The sequence below is a fragment of the Papio anubis genome, chromosome 19 (assembly GCF_008728515.1).
Source record: "Papio anubis isolate 15944 chromosome 19, Panubis1.0, whole genome shotgun sequence".
In the NCBI taxonomy this organism is placed as follows: Eukaryota; Metazoa; Chordata; class Mammalia; order Primates; family Cercopithecidae; genus Papio; species Papio anubis.
The window spans coordinates 50,876,083-50,891,944 of record NC_044994.1 but is presented as its reverse complement, the minus strand read 5'-3'; the positions used below and the strand labels follow the sequence as shown (position 1 = coordinate 50,891,944).

Genomic DNA, 15,862 nt, shown 5'->3' with positions numbered 1-15,862 from the left:
TCTGCACAAGAGAATGTCCAATGAGGCTTTCAAATTGCTAGGATGTTACACAGTTAAAGATGCTATCATTAAAGGTGAATTGTTTTATGGTTACTTATGACTTTTAATTATTCTTCATGTATTAGCAATAATGAAGAGCAACATTTTTTCATCTGCTATTCATTTATCAGGAAACTAATTATGTTTAATAGAGAAAAGAACAGGGTACACCCATCAAGACTCCAGAAATCCAAATTCTAATGCATTCTGTTTCTGAACATTTTCTAGTTATAAAAAAGGATGCATGGTATTTCTTTCAAAAATGCAAACAGAAACTTAAAGACAAGAAAGAAGCTTAAGGATCCAGGCTGAAGAGACAGATTTATCTGGTTTTTGAAGACATTTATTTGCACAGGACGCCTTCTCCTTGCTCATCTGCCCCGAAGCTTCCTCCCTTAGTGCCACCCACCATCATGAATAAAGCAGCTGCAATCAGGGCAGCCCTTTCTCCTATGCTCTGACCCAGATCTAGCTTACCATCATGCCCTATATAGCAGTAACCAGTGTGAGGGAAGGGAGAAAGGCCTATTATTTTAAAATAAATTTTTTTTTCTCATTGTAGAAATTTTGGGGAAAAAAAGGTGGAAAAATATACCACCTACACCTTTCCTACTAAAAGAAAGCCATGCCACTATTTTGGTGGGATTCCCTGTAAGTCTCTTTTCCTCTGCCTGCAGAGTAAACCAAGCAGGGGGAGAGGGTTTTCCAGAGTAAGTGTTAGGGTGGTACCCAGGAGGGATGGAGGTTCCACGTTGTGATAAATGCTGTGCTCTGGCAGAGGCCGCCTCCAGGGGTTCCTTGGTCCTGCCACCTGCACCCAGGAGATCCTGAGCCCCTCCGACCCGAGCACTCGCACCTGTGTCTCTCGTGCGGCTTCTCCATGCACTGGCTCTTGTTCCCATTCACACTGAGATGGCTTTTCAACGTAAAACACATTCATCATCCATCCAGTCCCTCTACATTCTCTTTTTCTCTTTATTCAGGAAGGAATCTCATTTTTCCACTACACTTTCCATTTCTGCAAAGTCAACTGAAGTCTTCACTGTGCCCAATGTGAATTTTAATCCTGTTGCTGCGTTTCCGGTTTTGCTGACGTCCTTCATTTCTCCATTTCCCTTCCAGCTGCCATCCTCCCAGTGCATTCCATGTTCTCCCAGGGGTCATCTGCTCCTGCCCCGTACAAGCCGTGTCGGGGATGGAGGATGCCAAATGGTTTCCACTCGGGGGTGGGGTGGGGATGTTTTCACAGTGAAACACCGCAGTTCGTGGCTGTTCTCAGAGGTGCGCGGACAGTGCTCATTCATACCTTTTGTTCTACGTGTTAATAACCCAGGTTGGCTTTTCTTTTTTTCCCCATTTATTCCTCCCCAGAAAGCCTTGTTGTTCCTTCAGTAACAGTTTTCTTATCAGATGTACACCAACGACAAGTTAATAAATCCCAGCCCAGGCGTTGCTATTGAGAAGGCTTTTGGTACAGCTTGGCTACACTCAAGCCGAATCTTTCTCCCACCCTTTCCCCCTGCGCAGGGAAAGGGAAGGAGGTGAAGTACATAAGCATCCACGATCCCTGTAATACACTCCTTCCAGCACTCATCCGGCCCTCTTTCTTTGATCATAGAGCCTTCCTTGGTGTTGCCTGAAAGCTGTGATTTCCAGAGAGCTACTGAATGAGCGGGTCAGCCACAGACAAAGTGGGGAGGGGAGGGCTAAGGAGGAAAACACTCTGCTTCCTCCAAAAGCAGCACCCAAAGAGAAAATAAGCCAGTGTCGCGGAATGCAGGGAACTGGTTCTCACTTTCACTGTGGGAGGGAGTCTAATTGGTTCAATCTTTTTCTGAAGATATTATAATTTGGCAATAGGCATCCCAATTTAAAAACTACATATCCCTTCCCACAGATATATATATATATGAGTATTCCACGGTTATACATAATTATATGTTTACATAGAAAATACTGAAATAGCCTAAACGTCTACCAACACGGCATGGATAAAAATAAACAGCACGTCTACAAAATAAAATTCAGCATAGTTATTAGAATGCTATAGACTGATACTTAGTGACATGAAAAGGTATGTGTGATATATTAACTTGAAAATGGTTTTCTGTTCCTGTGTAGTTTGCTGAGAATGATGGTTTCCAGCTTCACTCATCAGTGGGAGTTGAACGATGAGAACTCATGGATACAGGAAGGGGAACATCACACACCGGGGCCTGTCACGGGGTAGAGGGCTAGGGGAGGGATAGCATTAAGAGTTGTCTCAAAAAAAAGAGAAATACCTAATGTAGATGATGGGTTGATGGGTGCAGCAAACCACTAGGGCATGTGTATACCTATGTAACAAACCTGCACATTGTGCACATGTATCCCAGAACTTAAAGTATAATAATAAAAAATTTAGGAGACTGAGGTAGGCAGATCACGAGGTCAGGAGTTCAAGACCAGCCTGGCCAACATGGTGAAAACCCATCTTTACAAAAATACAAAAATTAGCTGGGAGTGATGGCTCACACCTGTAATCCCAGCTACTCAGGAGGCTCGGGCAGGAGAATCGCTTGAACCCGGGGGGCAGAGGTTGCAGTGAGCTGAGATCACGCCATTGCACTCCAGCCTGGGCAACAGAGCGAGACTCCGTTTCAAAATAATTAATTAATTAATAATAAAGAAAATGGTATGCAGAGTAGAATTTCACTTCTGTAAAAAAATCTGTGTTTGTGCTTACAAAGAATAATTCTGGAAAATGTAAATAAAAGTTTTAATCCTGAGTTTTCTTGAGATACTGGGAATAAGTGACATTTATTTATTTTACATATTTTTATTATACTGGCTTTATTCTTTTATTTATTTTATTTTATTTTATTTTTTTGAGACGGAGTCTCGCTCTGTCACCCAGGCTGGACTGCAGTGGCCAGATCTCGGCTCACTGCAAGCTCCGCCTCCCGGGTTCATGCCATTCTCCTGCCTCAGCCTCCTGAGTAGCTGGGACTACAGGCGCCCGCCACCGCGCCCGGCTAATTTTTTTGTATTTTTAGTAGAGACGGGGTTTCACCGTGGTCTCGATCTCCTGCCCTTGTGATCCGCCCGCCTCGGCCTCCCAAAGTGCTGGGATTACAGGCGTGAAGCCACCGCGCCTGGCCTATACTGGCTTTATTTTTAAGGTTAATATTTTATAATCAGATAAACTAGTAATTTTTGAAAGAAACGAAAAAATGGGCCCATACTACCCATGCTAAATGAGGTCACAGCAGTAAATCATCCTGTGGGCAGGCGTCAAGTCTCACCGTTGATTCTGACCCTGCGTTTCTCTGTGGGAGAGTGAGGGGAGGGCCCAAGGAGGGTCACAGGACGAAGGATTTATAATTCTGCTCTCTAAGCTACTAGGTTAGGGGTCAAGTCCTCAGATTTTGGTTCCTCCCGGCTCGACCTCTCAGTGGTACAGAAATGCATCCTTCTAGGGTTTGTTGCAGGTGACACTTTCATGAGTTACAGGCGACACTTTCATTAGAAGCAATGACCACTCTTCAAATTCCACTTTTGAGACCGGCTGTCAGGGGCTGATCGTGAGACCGTCTCCTGCAGTGCAGGTATATTGTCCAGCCCGCTACACTGCCTCACTGCCACTGGCCGGTGCCCCCAAGCCCTTGCTGGTTGGGCACGAGGCTCCATGGGAGTTGGAGAAGCGGGGACCACGCCAAGGCTGCCTGATTCTAACGCTCGCCTCCGGGCACATAGATTCCCCGCGGGCCTCCATTCCTGCCTGACCTTCACTCTAACTACAGCCTGTGTTCTCCTTTCCCCCAAATCTGTCCCTTCTTAATGTCAGCTATTGCCACCACAGGAGGGGAGGGACTGTATGTCATCAGCACCGAATGCCAGGTGGCACCGTGACAGTGTCAGCCCTAAGCAGGAGAAGGTGGGGCAGCGTCACACAGGGGCTGCTTTCCGCCCTGCACATCTCCTACAGGTGCTGCGGCAGCACCCTGGCCCCGTCATGAGGGTGGACAGTCCCAGAGGAGGCAGAGACCCAGCAAGGTGACCAAGGAGAAACACCAAACTGCAGAAGGAGTTGATGTTGGCACCCAGGGGACCCACTCCCTGGCAAGCAGTCTGCAGAGCCTCCTCTGTGGGGTGGATTCTTATCACCTTCAGCCACGAAACGCACACCCCGCCCTCCCAGGGCTTTCTGGGCCATCACCCTCCTGTGCCTGGGCTCCTGGAGGACCCCACACAAAGAACACAGTGCCCAGCCACAGCAGGCGCTCAGCAAGGGCTCACGGGAAAACACTGCAGTAGAAAAATTCCTCTTTAAGTCTACTGGCCCCAGCATAAACTTGGCTCTCTTCCTCACAGAGATCAGAGGAACTTCTGGGGGACTCCCCGCCTTCGCCAGTTAACAACCCGATTCCCATACATCACCCTGACTCTCCATAGATGCTTTGTGCTGCCTGGGAAGCTGCTGAGAAACAGCTTGGATCACATCGAATATGCTGAACTCGGCGGAACAAGGCTTGTCTGCTTGTCAGACTCCATTCTTGGAAACCGAGCACTGCTGGGCAAACTCCCATCGATGGGTGCTCACAAATCCTGCAGGGCATGGCCTCAGGGGCAGTCAGTGCCCTGCACCCCCATCACTCCACCAACTAGGCCTTCCTCATCCTCTCCAGCCTCTCCAGCAGACATCAGCGCAACTACCAACAGCAGGGAGGCAGTGAGTCCACACCAGCCTTCCGACTTCCCGTCTCCCCAGGTGTCATCCCTCTGTGTCCCTGACTGGCCTGGAGGGGACCAGGGTCTCAGCCCTCCCGGGAGCCACCTCCAGCTCTGGGCTCTTGGTCTGGCTCCTTCTGACTTCAGCCAGGACATGCTCTGCCCTATCCCTCGTATTGACCGTTTCTGCCTTGTCACTCACTGCCTCCCGCCAAGTGTTTCTCCACGTTTTAATTCATTATTGCCCCCTAAAGAGCCTTTTTAGATTCTTTCTGCCAATGGCCCATCTCTCTCCATGAAATCTTAACAGGGAGATCCACAGTACACCTGTGGTATGTGCTGTGGCTTTTGGGAGGGCCACAAACCACTTTAATGTCTGAGATGATCTCCTCCAAGAATCCATTTTTGTCCCCTTGGGGTGATCATTCCTATGGAGACTGGCTCAACCTGATCCAGGCCTGATCCTAAAGAACCTTCCTATATGGCTGCTGCCCATGCTTTCCCTCCAACTACTGCACAGCCTCTCGAAACTTCTGGTACCTCTTCAAAACAACCAAATCAGGCCAGGCATGGTGGCTCACACCTATAAGCCCAGCACTTCGGGAGGCTGAGGTTGGCAGATCACTTGAGGCCAGGAGTTCGAGACCAGCCTGGCCAATATGGAGAAGTCCTGTCTCCACTAAAAATACAAAAATTAGCTGGGCGTGGTGGCTCACGCCTGTAATCTCAACACTTGGAGAGGCCAAGGCAGGTAGATCACCTGAGGTGAGAAGTTTGAGATCAGTCTGGCCAACATGGTGAAACCCTGTCTTTACTAAAAATACAAAAATTTGCCGGGCATGATGGCGTGCACCTGTAGTCTCAGCTACTCAGGAGGCTGAGGCATGAGAACTGCTTGAAACCGGGAGGCAGAGGTTGCAGTGAGCCGATATCCTGCCATTGCACTCCAGCCTGGGTGACAGAGCGAGACTGTCTCAAAAAACAAACAAACCCATAACCAAATCAGACGATGTTCTGCTGAACTTGCAATCAAGAATTTTCACTTGTTACAGCCCTAAAAGGGTCCCTCCTCCTGGTGGGGGTGGGTATGTGTGCATAGCAGTGAATGGGGGTATGGTTTATTCTTCCTGCTTGGCACAGGATCATAGTTCAAATACTGACATTTCTTTAGTGGAAATTTTCATATTAGGCCCTAGAAACCAGCAGTCCCAGATTCTTACCAATCAGAAAGAAAACAAATTGCAAAATAATGGCAACAGCTGCAGCTTCATTACATGAAGGAACAGCTACCAAACTTCATGGTCTGATATTTCTAACTGTGAAATTAAAAAAAAAGAAGCTTGAAACACCGTGGAAGGCTGACTGCATGTCTGTTTCAACCCATAGCAACTGCACTCGCTTTGCCCCACTGCGGAAGCGACTTGACTGTTTGGCATTGGGGAGGAATGGGCTTCCTTCTGGGTCAGAGTCAACAGTTTTGCAGAGGGCCAAAGAAGCGAGAGGCTTGTCTGGGCATCGTGCTAATGCCTAGATTTCCATATCAACAACTATGAGTACCCACCATGCACCAGGCAATGTGCTGGTGGGAAGTACATGACAGTGAGTGAGCACAGGGCAGGGATGCGGCTGCCATCACTGGGAGGAAGCTGCGCAGGAGAGACAGGTGCTAAACACACTGATTCACAGTGAGTCTGGAGGAGGAGCGGGGAGAGCCAGGCCATGCAGGACCTTGTGGGACAAAGGAAGGTTGGGGTCTTTAGCTCAAGGGCAGGGGAAACCCCTGAAGGTTTCTGGCATAGGAAGGACACGCTCATTTTTATATTTCAAAAAGACCACTCTGCCATTATAGGGAGCCAAATTGGACGTAGAGACCAGTCGGGGGTCTAGTGGGGAAGATGGGAGCTTGGACTTGGGGGTGAGTTAGAGATCAGGAGAATGCATAGAAGTGAGAAAAGTTTCACAGGTGTGTGAGCAAGGCTTGCTGATGGACTGGATACGGGAGATGAGATCCATTCGCAGCTGCTTAACTCGCTCTAAATTCCTTCCCAGAGTGCAAAATAAATACACGAGTTCCCTGTTAAAAGGATAGCTCTCTTAAAAAGGCAAGGCAGTAATTTAACAAACTGGGTACCTAATTCTTATCTTACTCATCTCGCGGGTCTATTTTGATTAGTGCATTACTCTACTTGATCCTACCCCAAAGTCAGAAGAATTCACAACACTAAACGAGGAGGTCTGAGAACTGTTTTTAATGAAGATCTAGCCTGAATGATCATCCGAAGTTTCATTAGAGGCCTGCTTAAAAACTCCAACACCCTGTGTTTGATTTCCATTTATGAGGTGGAAACAATTACACTTCAATGTAATTAGGAAGGTTTCCCAGATCATTTGCTTCTGACTGTGGCATTGTGAATCGTTTTCTGAATTGGGTTAGTTTGGTCATATGGTTTTCTATGAGTGGATCCACAAAAAGACTTTTTTAATGCATTTAACACACAAGACTGATTTTAAATCTTCCTTAGTTCTTTACTTCCACTCCTTCCTTCAATGAAAGGAAGATACTTCCAGGGTGACTAACCATGTCTAATTGTTTGAAAATTGGCAGTTTCAGACCCTTCAATAGGTCCGGCTTTTTAAAAAAGGCCACTATGACTCAACTGATTTTGTTTTCTCACACTTAGGATTTCTATCACTTAGAACCTTATTCACATTTTCAATAAGCCAGATTAGCACTCCTCATTCGTTTGCTCAATAAGCACTTAGTAGGCATCAACTACATGCTGAGCACCGGAGAGACCCAGAAGACCTCAGGGGGCGTACAGCACACAGTACGTCAGTCAATACCTCGAGGACAGCAGGGAAAGAGGTGATGGGAGAGAGACGAGAGTGCATCGGCACAGAGTTGGCACTGTCGAGGCAGCAATGTGGCACTGAGGCATCTCTGGGGACACTGTTGAAGGCACACTGTTTGCTGACAGGTTGACAGAAAGGAGTCAGAGGGTAATGCCAGAGGGGGGCAGGTCTGGATCATGCTAACAAGTTTTCGTTTATGCTGAAGGTCACAAGATGGCCAAGTAGAAGAAGGACATTTTCAGGGCTGCATTTCAGAAATATTCCATAAGGGGCTCACACCTGGAGTGGGGGCACTGGAGAACAGGGTAGAGAGCAGCAAAGCAGGAAAGGGAGTGGCTGACAGGAGGCTGTGAGAATAGCCGTCAAGAAGTGATCGGGGGATGGGCCAGGGGAGAGCACAGACAAGGACGTGTCAAGGACGGGGAGTCACAGGGCACAGCAAACCTGGGCACAGGGAGATGGCATGAGGAGAGAGGGAGATTCTGAGGGGACGCCCAAGGGTCAGGTGGGAGGCGACAGTGGTGGCACTGATGAGACCATAACCGATGTGGGGGCTGGGGAGGAAAAAGTGGCTTTAGCACTGGGACCTGTGAGCCTCTCAGGAGAAGCAGATGAGGAGGCCGTTAGACCAGGGAATTCTGGAGGCTGGAAGGCAGATGTTGGCCTGAGATAAGAGGCTGGTGGTGAACGGAGACGGAAGCAGCTGGAGCCAAGGGCAGGATGAGGACATCCAGATGGCAAGGGTAAGACAAAAAAACAGCGGGTGCAGGACAGCTGGCAGGGTGACACCTGCATCCACAGGGCCAGCAGAGGACCATGCACTTCCAGGGGACTACAGACCAGCGGGGAGGGGTGAGAGCCCCGAGTGAAAGGCACTGTGCCTTGCAGGCGTCTCTGGGGGGAGTGAGCCATTCATGTCAAAGGCAGCAGAGGAAGGAGGCAGACAGGGCTGGAGACACCCAGTGTTCTTGGTCCTGGGGAGGCTGCTGGAGACCCAGAGGGGCAGCAGCTGAAAAGACCCCTCCCTGCTCCATCACAAGGTCCCCGTGCAGGAGAACAGTGTCCGTCTGTCTGTAAGGATTCTTAGGCATAAAGCACAACACAGGGGGTGGAAGGGGAGGCGGGACAAAAGGAGATTTTTAAGGGACTTGATCATTTACATTAAGCCACAAGGTCTCTTGCCTCTGGTGCCTGAAGTCCTTCTCTGAGCCTCGCCCAGCCACTGAGGGGCACTATGGACTCCCCAAGTTCCACCCATGCCAGGACTCACACTAGAGACTGAAGTTTCCTGGCTCAAACACAGGACATGGGAATAACAAGTGATTGTGATATTCATGTGATTATTTTCTTATCCAACAATTTTTACCCTCAGTCATTAAATCCTTTATATCTAGTGGCATCAGCTACTTCTCTCAAAGATTCTCTAGCAATCTTTGACATCTAGCAATAAAGAACATGTCTATTTCATTTTTCAGAGGGCAACCATCACAATTAGTTCTATGGTCTAATTAATTTCATAGCCATGGAGATTTAGTCTGAGAGATGGGAAATACCTCGGGGCTTTTGTGGAAGGACAGGTACCAGGGTCGGAGAATATCCTGAGAACACCTCCCAAGCTGCACCATTATTACTGAGTGGCAGACGAAGCAAAGGCTTCAGATTTGAGACAGATACATAGTATAGATCCTTAGGATGATGAGAATTCCAAGCAGGCAACTTTATCTTTGAAATCCACTTTTAGTGGCCCATCCAAATCCCTGCTGACCAGTCTGAAATTGACTTTGAGGATTAATCCAGCCTGAGTAACAGCGTGGGGGCAAAGCAGATGGAATGGTAGAAAAACCTGAGCATGCCATGCTAAGCCCCACAAGACAAATGTCGCCATGACAACAGAACCATAAACCAGAGAGAAAAACCAATGGCCCTTCCAACATCATCCACTCCTGGTCATGTATTTACATTGCTAAGTCAACAATCGCACTATTTTTTTAAGTACCTAAATTCTAAAACCGAGGTACAAATGAAACATTCACATTTGCTTTGGATTAGAAGAGGTGCCGGCTCAGGTCCCCAAGGCCTCTTGGAATTTCTGTAACTTTGCTGGAAGAGAGAAATGGTTGTGATTGGAGGGTGGCTTCCTGGCATGACAAGAAGGTGCTGCTGCAATGAGATGAAAATCAACACCTGCAGCTCCTGCTTGTTGTTTCCGATTGTCCAGCAAAGTTGTGTTACAACCTGTCAAGAAGAAAGTGCCCCCTGAAAGCTAAAGAAGAGTTCCCAGGGTTACCCACACGTACCTGTCCAAAGTTTTCTTCATCTATGCAGAACATGAGGTCCAGCTCAGTAGGGTCATTCTCCAGGATCCATTTCAAAGAGTTGTAATATTCACTATCCTACAGAATGACACAGGAGTGAAAATTCAGCATTTTTTCCCCCGAAATACAAACTTCTTTGACTTCTTTAAATAATTACATTCTAATGTAATTCTGTGCAGGATGCTCAAGAAATATGTTACTAATGCAATGTTTCCTGCTCCACCTAAACGAAACCTTCCTCTTTAATTTGAAATATAAACAAACAAACTGCTTTAGTTGTAATGGGGTTGTAATGGGCTTGCAGTTAAATCTTGTCCTTGGTGATGCACGGTGGAAGGTATCTACTCTGGATGGTGCATGGAGCTGCTGTACTGGTCTACAAAATTTAACATACAGACATCAGTGTACTTTCTTTTTTCCTTTCTTTTTTTTTTTTTTGAGATGGAGTTTCGCTCTTGTCACCCAGGCTGGAGTGCAATGGCGTGACCTTGGCTCACTGCAACCCTTGCCTCCTGGGTTCCAGTGATTCTCCCGCCTTAGCCTCCTGAGTAGCTAGGATTACGGGCGTGTGCCACCACACCTGGTTAATTTTTGTATTTTTAGTAGAGATGGGGGTTTGGCCACGTTGGCCAGGCTGGTCAATATACTTTCTATCATTTTAGAGTGAAAATACCATGGCTGTAATTCCAGCACTTTGGGAGGCCAAGGTGGGAGGATCACTTGAGTCCAGGAGTTAAAGAGACCAGCCTGAGCAACATAGTGAGACCCTGTCTTTATAAAAAATAAATAAAGTTTTAAAAAAGAGTGGAAATATCTGAGGAAAATAGGAAGGATAAAGAACGTTCTAGGCTGGGCTTGGTGGCTCATGCCTATAATCCTGTAATCCTTGGCTTTGGGAGGCTGAGGCAGGAGGAGGGCTTGAGGCTTGGAGTTCAAGACCAGCCTAAGCAACATAGCAAGACGCCATGTCTACAAAAAAATAAAAAATTAGCTAGGGATGGTGGTGTGTGCCTGTGGTCCTAGCTACTTGGGAGGCTGAGACAGGAGGATTGCTTGTGCCAGGAGATGGAGGCTGCAATGAACTATGGTTGTGCCACTGCACTCCAGCCTGGCAAACAGAATAAGATTCTATCTCCAAAAAAATAAATAAGTAAAATAATGTTCCAACTAAGAAACACCAATAGTTTTAAGTTATCCCCTTTCCTGCGCTTTGATCACTCTCCAGGTTAATGTCAGCAAAAAGGGTGGCCGCTCTGGTTTCAGAATCCAGAGGAGCAGTCACAGGCCTAAGCGCCTGTCCCTGGTCCCTCCACAGTCTCTCCTGCTGGGGACACGACGGGCTGTGAAGAGGGTAAAAATAATACATGCACTGTATTTTAGGCACTAACTGTCAGCATGTGGTATAAAGTTAGACATTAAGAGAAACTGCTATGCTCTTTATGATGTATGATGTATGCTATGCTCTTCATCACTGTATGATGAAGCAGCAGAAAGCACAAATACAAGGTGAAAGTGGAGACTGGAATCACAGGTGTGCACCCAACCCACCATGACTGGCAAATCAGCAGCGGATTCAAGGGCACTGCTGGCCTCTTCCTCTCCTTTCATACGAGGAAGAACAGAAACACTGAGTCAGCACTGGTCAGGGCCGAGGACACAGCTCATCTACCCAACCGTGCCCAAGATACAGTTGGTATCACAGCCAGGTGACGTCATGCAGGGGCTTTTTAACTCAAGTGAGCAAACACGAATGAGCTGCAAATGCCCCAAATGGACAAACACGCTTCCCAGTGGCCCGTGTGTGTGCTGGTGTGTGGGCAAATACGCATACACTCTGGAGGTAGATGTGGGGTATAGGTACATTAAAAGAAAAAGAGAAGCGGAAGTATATTATAAGAACATCAATTTTTGTTTTATAGAAAATCCTGGCCGGGCGTGGTGGCTCATGCCTGTAACCCAGCACTTTGGGAGAATGAGGCAGGAGGATCATGAGGTCAGGAGATCGAGACCATCCTGGCCAACATGGTGAAACCTTGTCTCTACTAAAGTACAAAAAAAAAAAAAAGAAATTAGCCAGGCACGGTGGCGTGTGCCTGTAATCCCAGCTACTTGAGGGGCTGATGCAGGGGAATTGCTTGAACCCGGGAGGCAGAGGTTCAGTGAGCCAAGATTGCGCCATTGTACTCCAGCCTGGGTGACAGAGCAAGACTTCGTCTCAAAAAAAAAAAAAAAAAATCCTTCCAACTCTAAAATGGTCTAGGTAAAATTAATGTTAAATGCAACATGAAAACCCAAATCACTACTTGGAGAACGTCTCAAGTGTTCACTTGTCTGAGCTGTGGCGTCACTCATCCATGTCTAGGATGTCTGCCTGATATTCTTCCTATTGTTTTGACCTTTGCCTCTGCCATTTTTATGAGGTCAGGAAACAGAGGGACAGCGGATGAAGCTCTAAACATTCAGTAGCAGCAATTTTTGTGGGAAACACAGGCTACCATAGATCTTCAGTTGTCTCTTGGATTTAGTAAGTTCACACGAGTCCTGTGCCGGGTAAGCAGAGGCAACTGGGATTTGGATGTATCCACCCTAGGTACCATGGTCCCAGGAAATGTGAACAATAATATTTACTTATTACAAGAATTAGACAGATCAATGAACTTTTCAAGCAATTAAATGTCTCCTGTTGTTCACATGGAATGCAACACCCATAGAAGTGGCTGAGACTACAAACATGGCTTTCCAATACCTTCCCATAAGACACAAGTGCCTGCTGATGGCCAGTGTGTGACCTGCATTTACTCACCACAGATTCCATGTCATTCAGGGTTATCTGCTTTCCCAACATCATCTTGTAAAATGGTCTAATGAAGAAACCTAAAATACGGTAAACACTGGGTTTAATTTCAGGTCTTTGATACTGCTACGTTATCAGAGCACGAAAGAAAAGATGAACTTGCTTTCAATGTAAATGAGAAACCAGGATGGAGTAACCAACGGCCTTCTGCAGTACTGCACAAGTGAGGCGGCGAGATCAGGGGGAGAGTGGCAAGAGGAGGGCGGCTGCGCTAAGAGAGACGGCGCAGCAGAGTGGGGCCAGAAAGGCCTCTGGAAGGTGACAGATGAGCCTCAAGGTCAAGCAGAGTCCACAGTGCAAATCAGGCATAGGAACTGGGGAAGAAAAGGGTACACTAAGCAGAGCCACAAGCCTGGGGACTCGCCAGCAGTTTGCCAGGGCGGGTAGACAGGCCAGAGGAGGGGCCGGCAGTGCACAGCCCACATGGGGTGCTGGAGAGTTGGGGTGCTCTCTGAGGGCAGTGGTGAGTCAATGAAAGACCAGGTGAAATTCCATCTGTCTTTTGTTATCATTGCTCGGGCAGCGATGGGGAGAAAGCACAGGAAGGGGACAGGTTGGAAATGGGGGAGGCCACGGAGAGGGCCTGTGTAACCTCCCGGGGAGGGACGGCAGAGGCCTCAGGGAGGCAACAGCAGCGAGGTCGACCTCCCCCCATGCAGGCGTCCTGCAGGGGCCTCCATTTGACCTGATCTAAAGGCATCACACGCCTCCTCAAAGGGGGCCCTGACCACACCAGACCTGGCACCCCAGGCTCCTGCTTCTGCTCCTTTATCCGCCCACCAGGCACCAACCCTCTGCAGCACAGGCCAACTCTCCCCGGCTCAGCGTGGCCCCATAAAGGCTCCAACAGACTCCAGTGTCTGGGGAAGTAAAAGCATGAAGCCGACCAGGGGGCGCAGTGGACAGATGTGCAGAATGAGCCCTGCCGACACGGACATTCCCATCTGTGGGAAATTTGAAGACACTGCTGACTAGGCCCATCTATGTGCACGTGGACTCTTAAATGTGCAATTCCAGGTTTATATCGTGATCATTCTCATGGGGATCACTTTAGCCAGCTCCTAGAGACCCTGGTTCTTGCTTCTGCCCATCTCCTTCCACAGAGCCTTGACTCTGGGCCAGTCCTCACTCATCTGAAATGATCCCAGCCTCTGAATGCTCAAATGCTACCCCACCTCCGAGGTGTAGCTCTTCCTGGGAAAGGTTCCCCGAGCCGCCGGCCAAGTCACTTTCTCTTCTGAGGACTCAATGTGTTCCCTTCTGCTCGGACACTATCACTGTGATTCTTCTGGTTTTGTTCTCATCTCTTTTCCCTCCACTAAAATATAAGCTGACTAAGGTCAGGATCATATCTTGTGCTTCTCTAATACCCCCTGTTATAGAGAGTATTAAAGACGCTGTAGCAACTAACAGCATCTTCTCACTTGCATATGGTGACTAAACTGACCTTCTGAGAAAGTTGGAGTGAATTTGAGCAGGCTGAAATAATCTGTGGCAAGACTACAAAGCTGGAAATTAAAATATATTCACACTATACATACATGGAAAGAGTATGTGGTTTAGTTTCCTTCTAGAGGGAAAAAAGTGTTTACTGTCACCCTCCCACCAAATAAAGCATTACAATCAGAGCATCAATATCAGCTACCAATTAACAGTAAAAACATATTCATGGGAAAAGTACAGAGGGTATACCAATTATTTATTGGAATAGCTAGGGCTCCATAAATGCAATGAACACAGTTCCCTTGGAAATATCTTTCTTGTAAGTTACTGCAATGTTAATCTCAAATTCTACTCTCCCTCTTCCCATCCTCAACCACTCTACCTCCAAGCTCTTAAAAAATATTTCTGATGCTTTTTCCTTAATGATGATTTCTGTAGTGTTTTCTTAAGGACGCTATTTTGAATTGGCCAGATCTTTTAGAAGTCTCCAAGCCTATAGATAATGCCAGGTAGAGGGTTTGACTTCTAACTTTCAAGGTACCTTGAAATTCTTCCATGATTTACATGCTTTAAATAAGAATGAAATTATTTTGTGTTATTTGTTTCAGGGTTAATGTCTTAGCTGAGTGGTAACATTATTTTGAAATTATTTAGTCCCTTCAAATTAAAAAAATAATTTGGGGACAAATGCAATAATCACACAATATTAGATGGATGAGATCACTTTAATTAACTTTTCAATTAGTTTTTCCATCTGTTATCAAAACTTGCTTTCAGTAAAGTTATTCCAGAAAACATACAAATGTATAAATACATAATGTTCTGTGCTTTACAATGAAGTTAAAAAAAAAAACTTTTGTTTTTAACTGTGTGTAGACATTATGTCTTCAGTGCCCAAAATAAGCTACCAGAGAAAAGCACATCCATTATGGGCAAAACATAAAAATACTTTATGAGTAAACCAGTGAAGCTTTTGCTTAAAAACTCATGATGCAAAAGATAAGACACCTACCAGCAAACCACAAGCAGCACTGACCTATTTTTATTACTTCAAGACTTACCATCTAAGAGCTTTCCATGAAATACGGCCAGACCAGCAACTCTTCCAATAAAAGTGAAGTAGGACAAATGATCTTCATTACAGAGGCCTGAATTAGGGTTGATCTGAAGAGTGTAGTTGTCCCTTTTGAGGAGAAAGAGAAGAAAAGACCAATCACACTTTCAAATGCAAGATTTTGCATATTTCTTTGCCACCTGTCACTCAATTTCTACAGTGTCCTTGCGAGCATTCTGTACCTAGTGGGAAAAGGTGTGGGCTAGAGGACCTGACTTATCACATGCTCAACCATGACCCACCATGGAAGCTGATGCATGTGTACTCTAAAGTCAATTAAACCATAAGAAACTGCTGATGTTTGACTGTTTCTGATCCACAAAGTGTCTATTTCATATGGTTCAGCCAAATATCTTGGGGAGATAAGAAACTCCACATAATAAAGGGGCTGTGCAGGCATTCCCAATGATGTGGGTACTTTAGGTCGTGTCTGTGATAAAGGAAGGTTAATTCCTTCCAGAGGCTTTTGGCTTGGCCATAAGATGTCTGCTATGGGCCCAACCCTTGGTCTGTCTTCTGACCACTACTCTGCTC

At 46.7% G+C, this 15,862-nt stretch overlaps 1 protein-coding gene across 22 annotated transcripts in view; it reads right to left on the bottom strand.

Annotated features, from left to right (window-relative positions):
* Positions 1–15,862, bottom strand: part of NEDD4L (NEDD4 like E3 ubiquitin protein ligase) — a 365,913-nt gene that overhangs the window by 19,015 nt on the left and 331,036 nt on the right. For all 22 annotated transcript variants that reach the window (XM_017951786.3, XM_017951788.3, XM_017951784.3 and 19 more), the window contains 3 exons: positions 15,276–15,397; positions 12,721–12,791; positions 9,900–9,995 (listed from right to left, as the gene is read on the bottom strand). In XM_017951786.3, the coding sequence (XP_017807275.1) occupies positions 9,900–9,995; positions 12,721–12,791; positions 15,276–15,397 (289 nt within the window). The remainder of the gene's footprint in view (positions 1–9,899; positions 9,996–12,720; positions 12,792–15,275; positions 15,398–15,862) is intronic.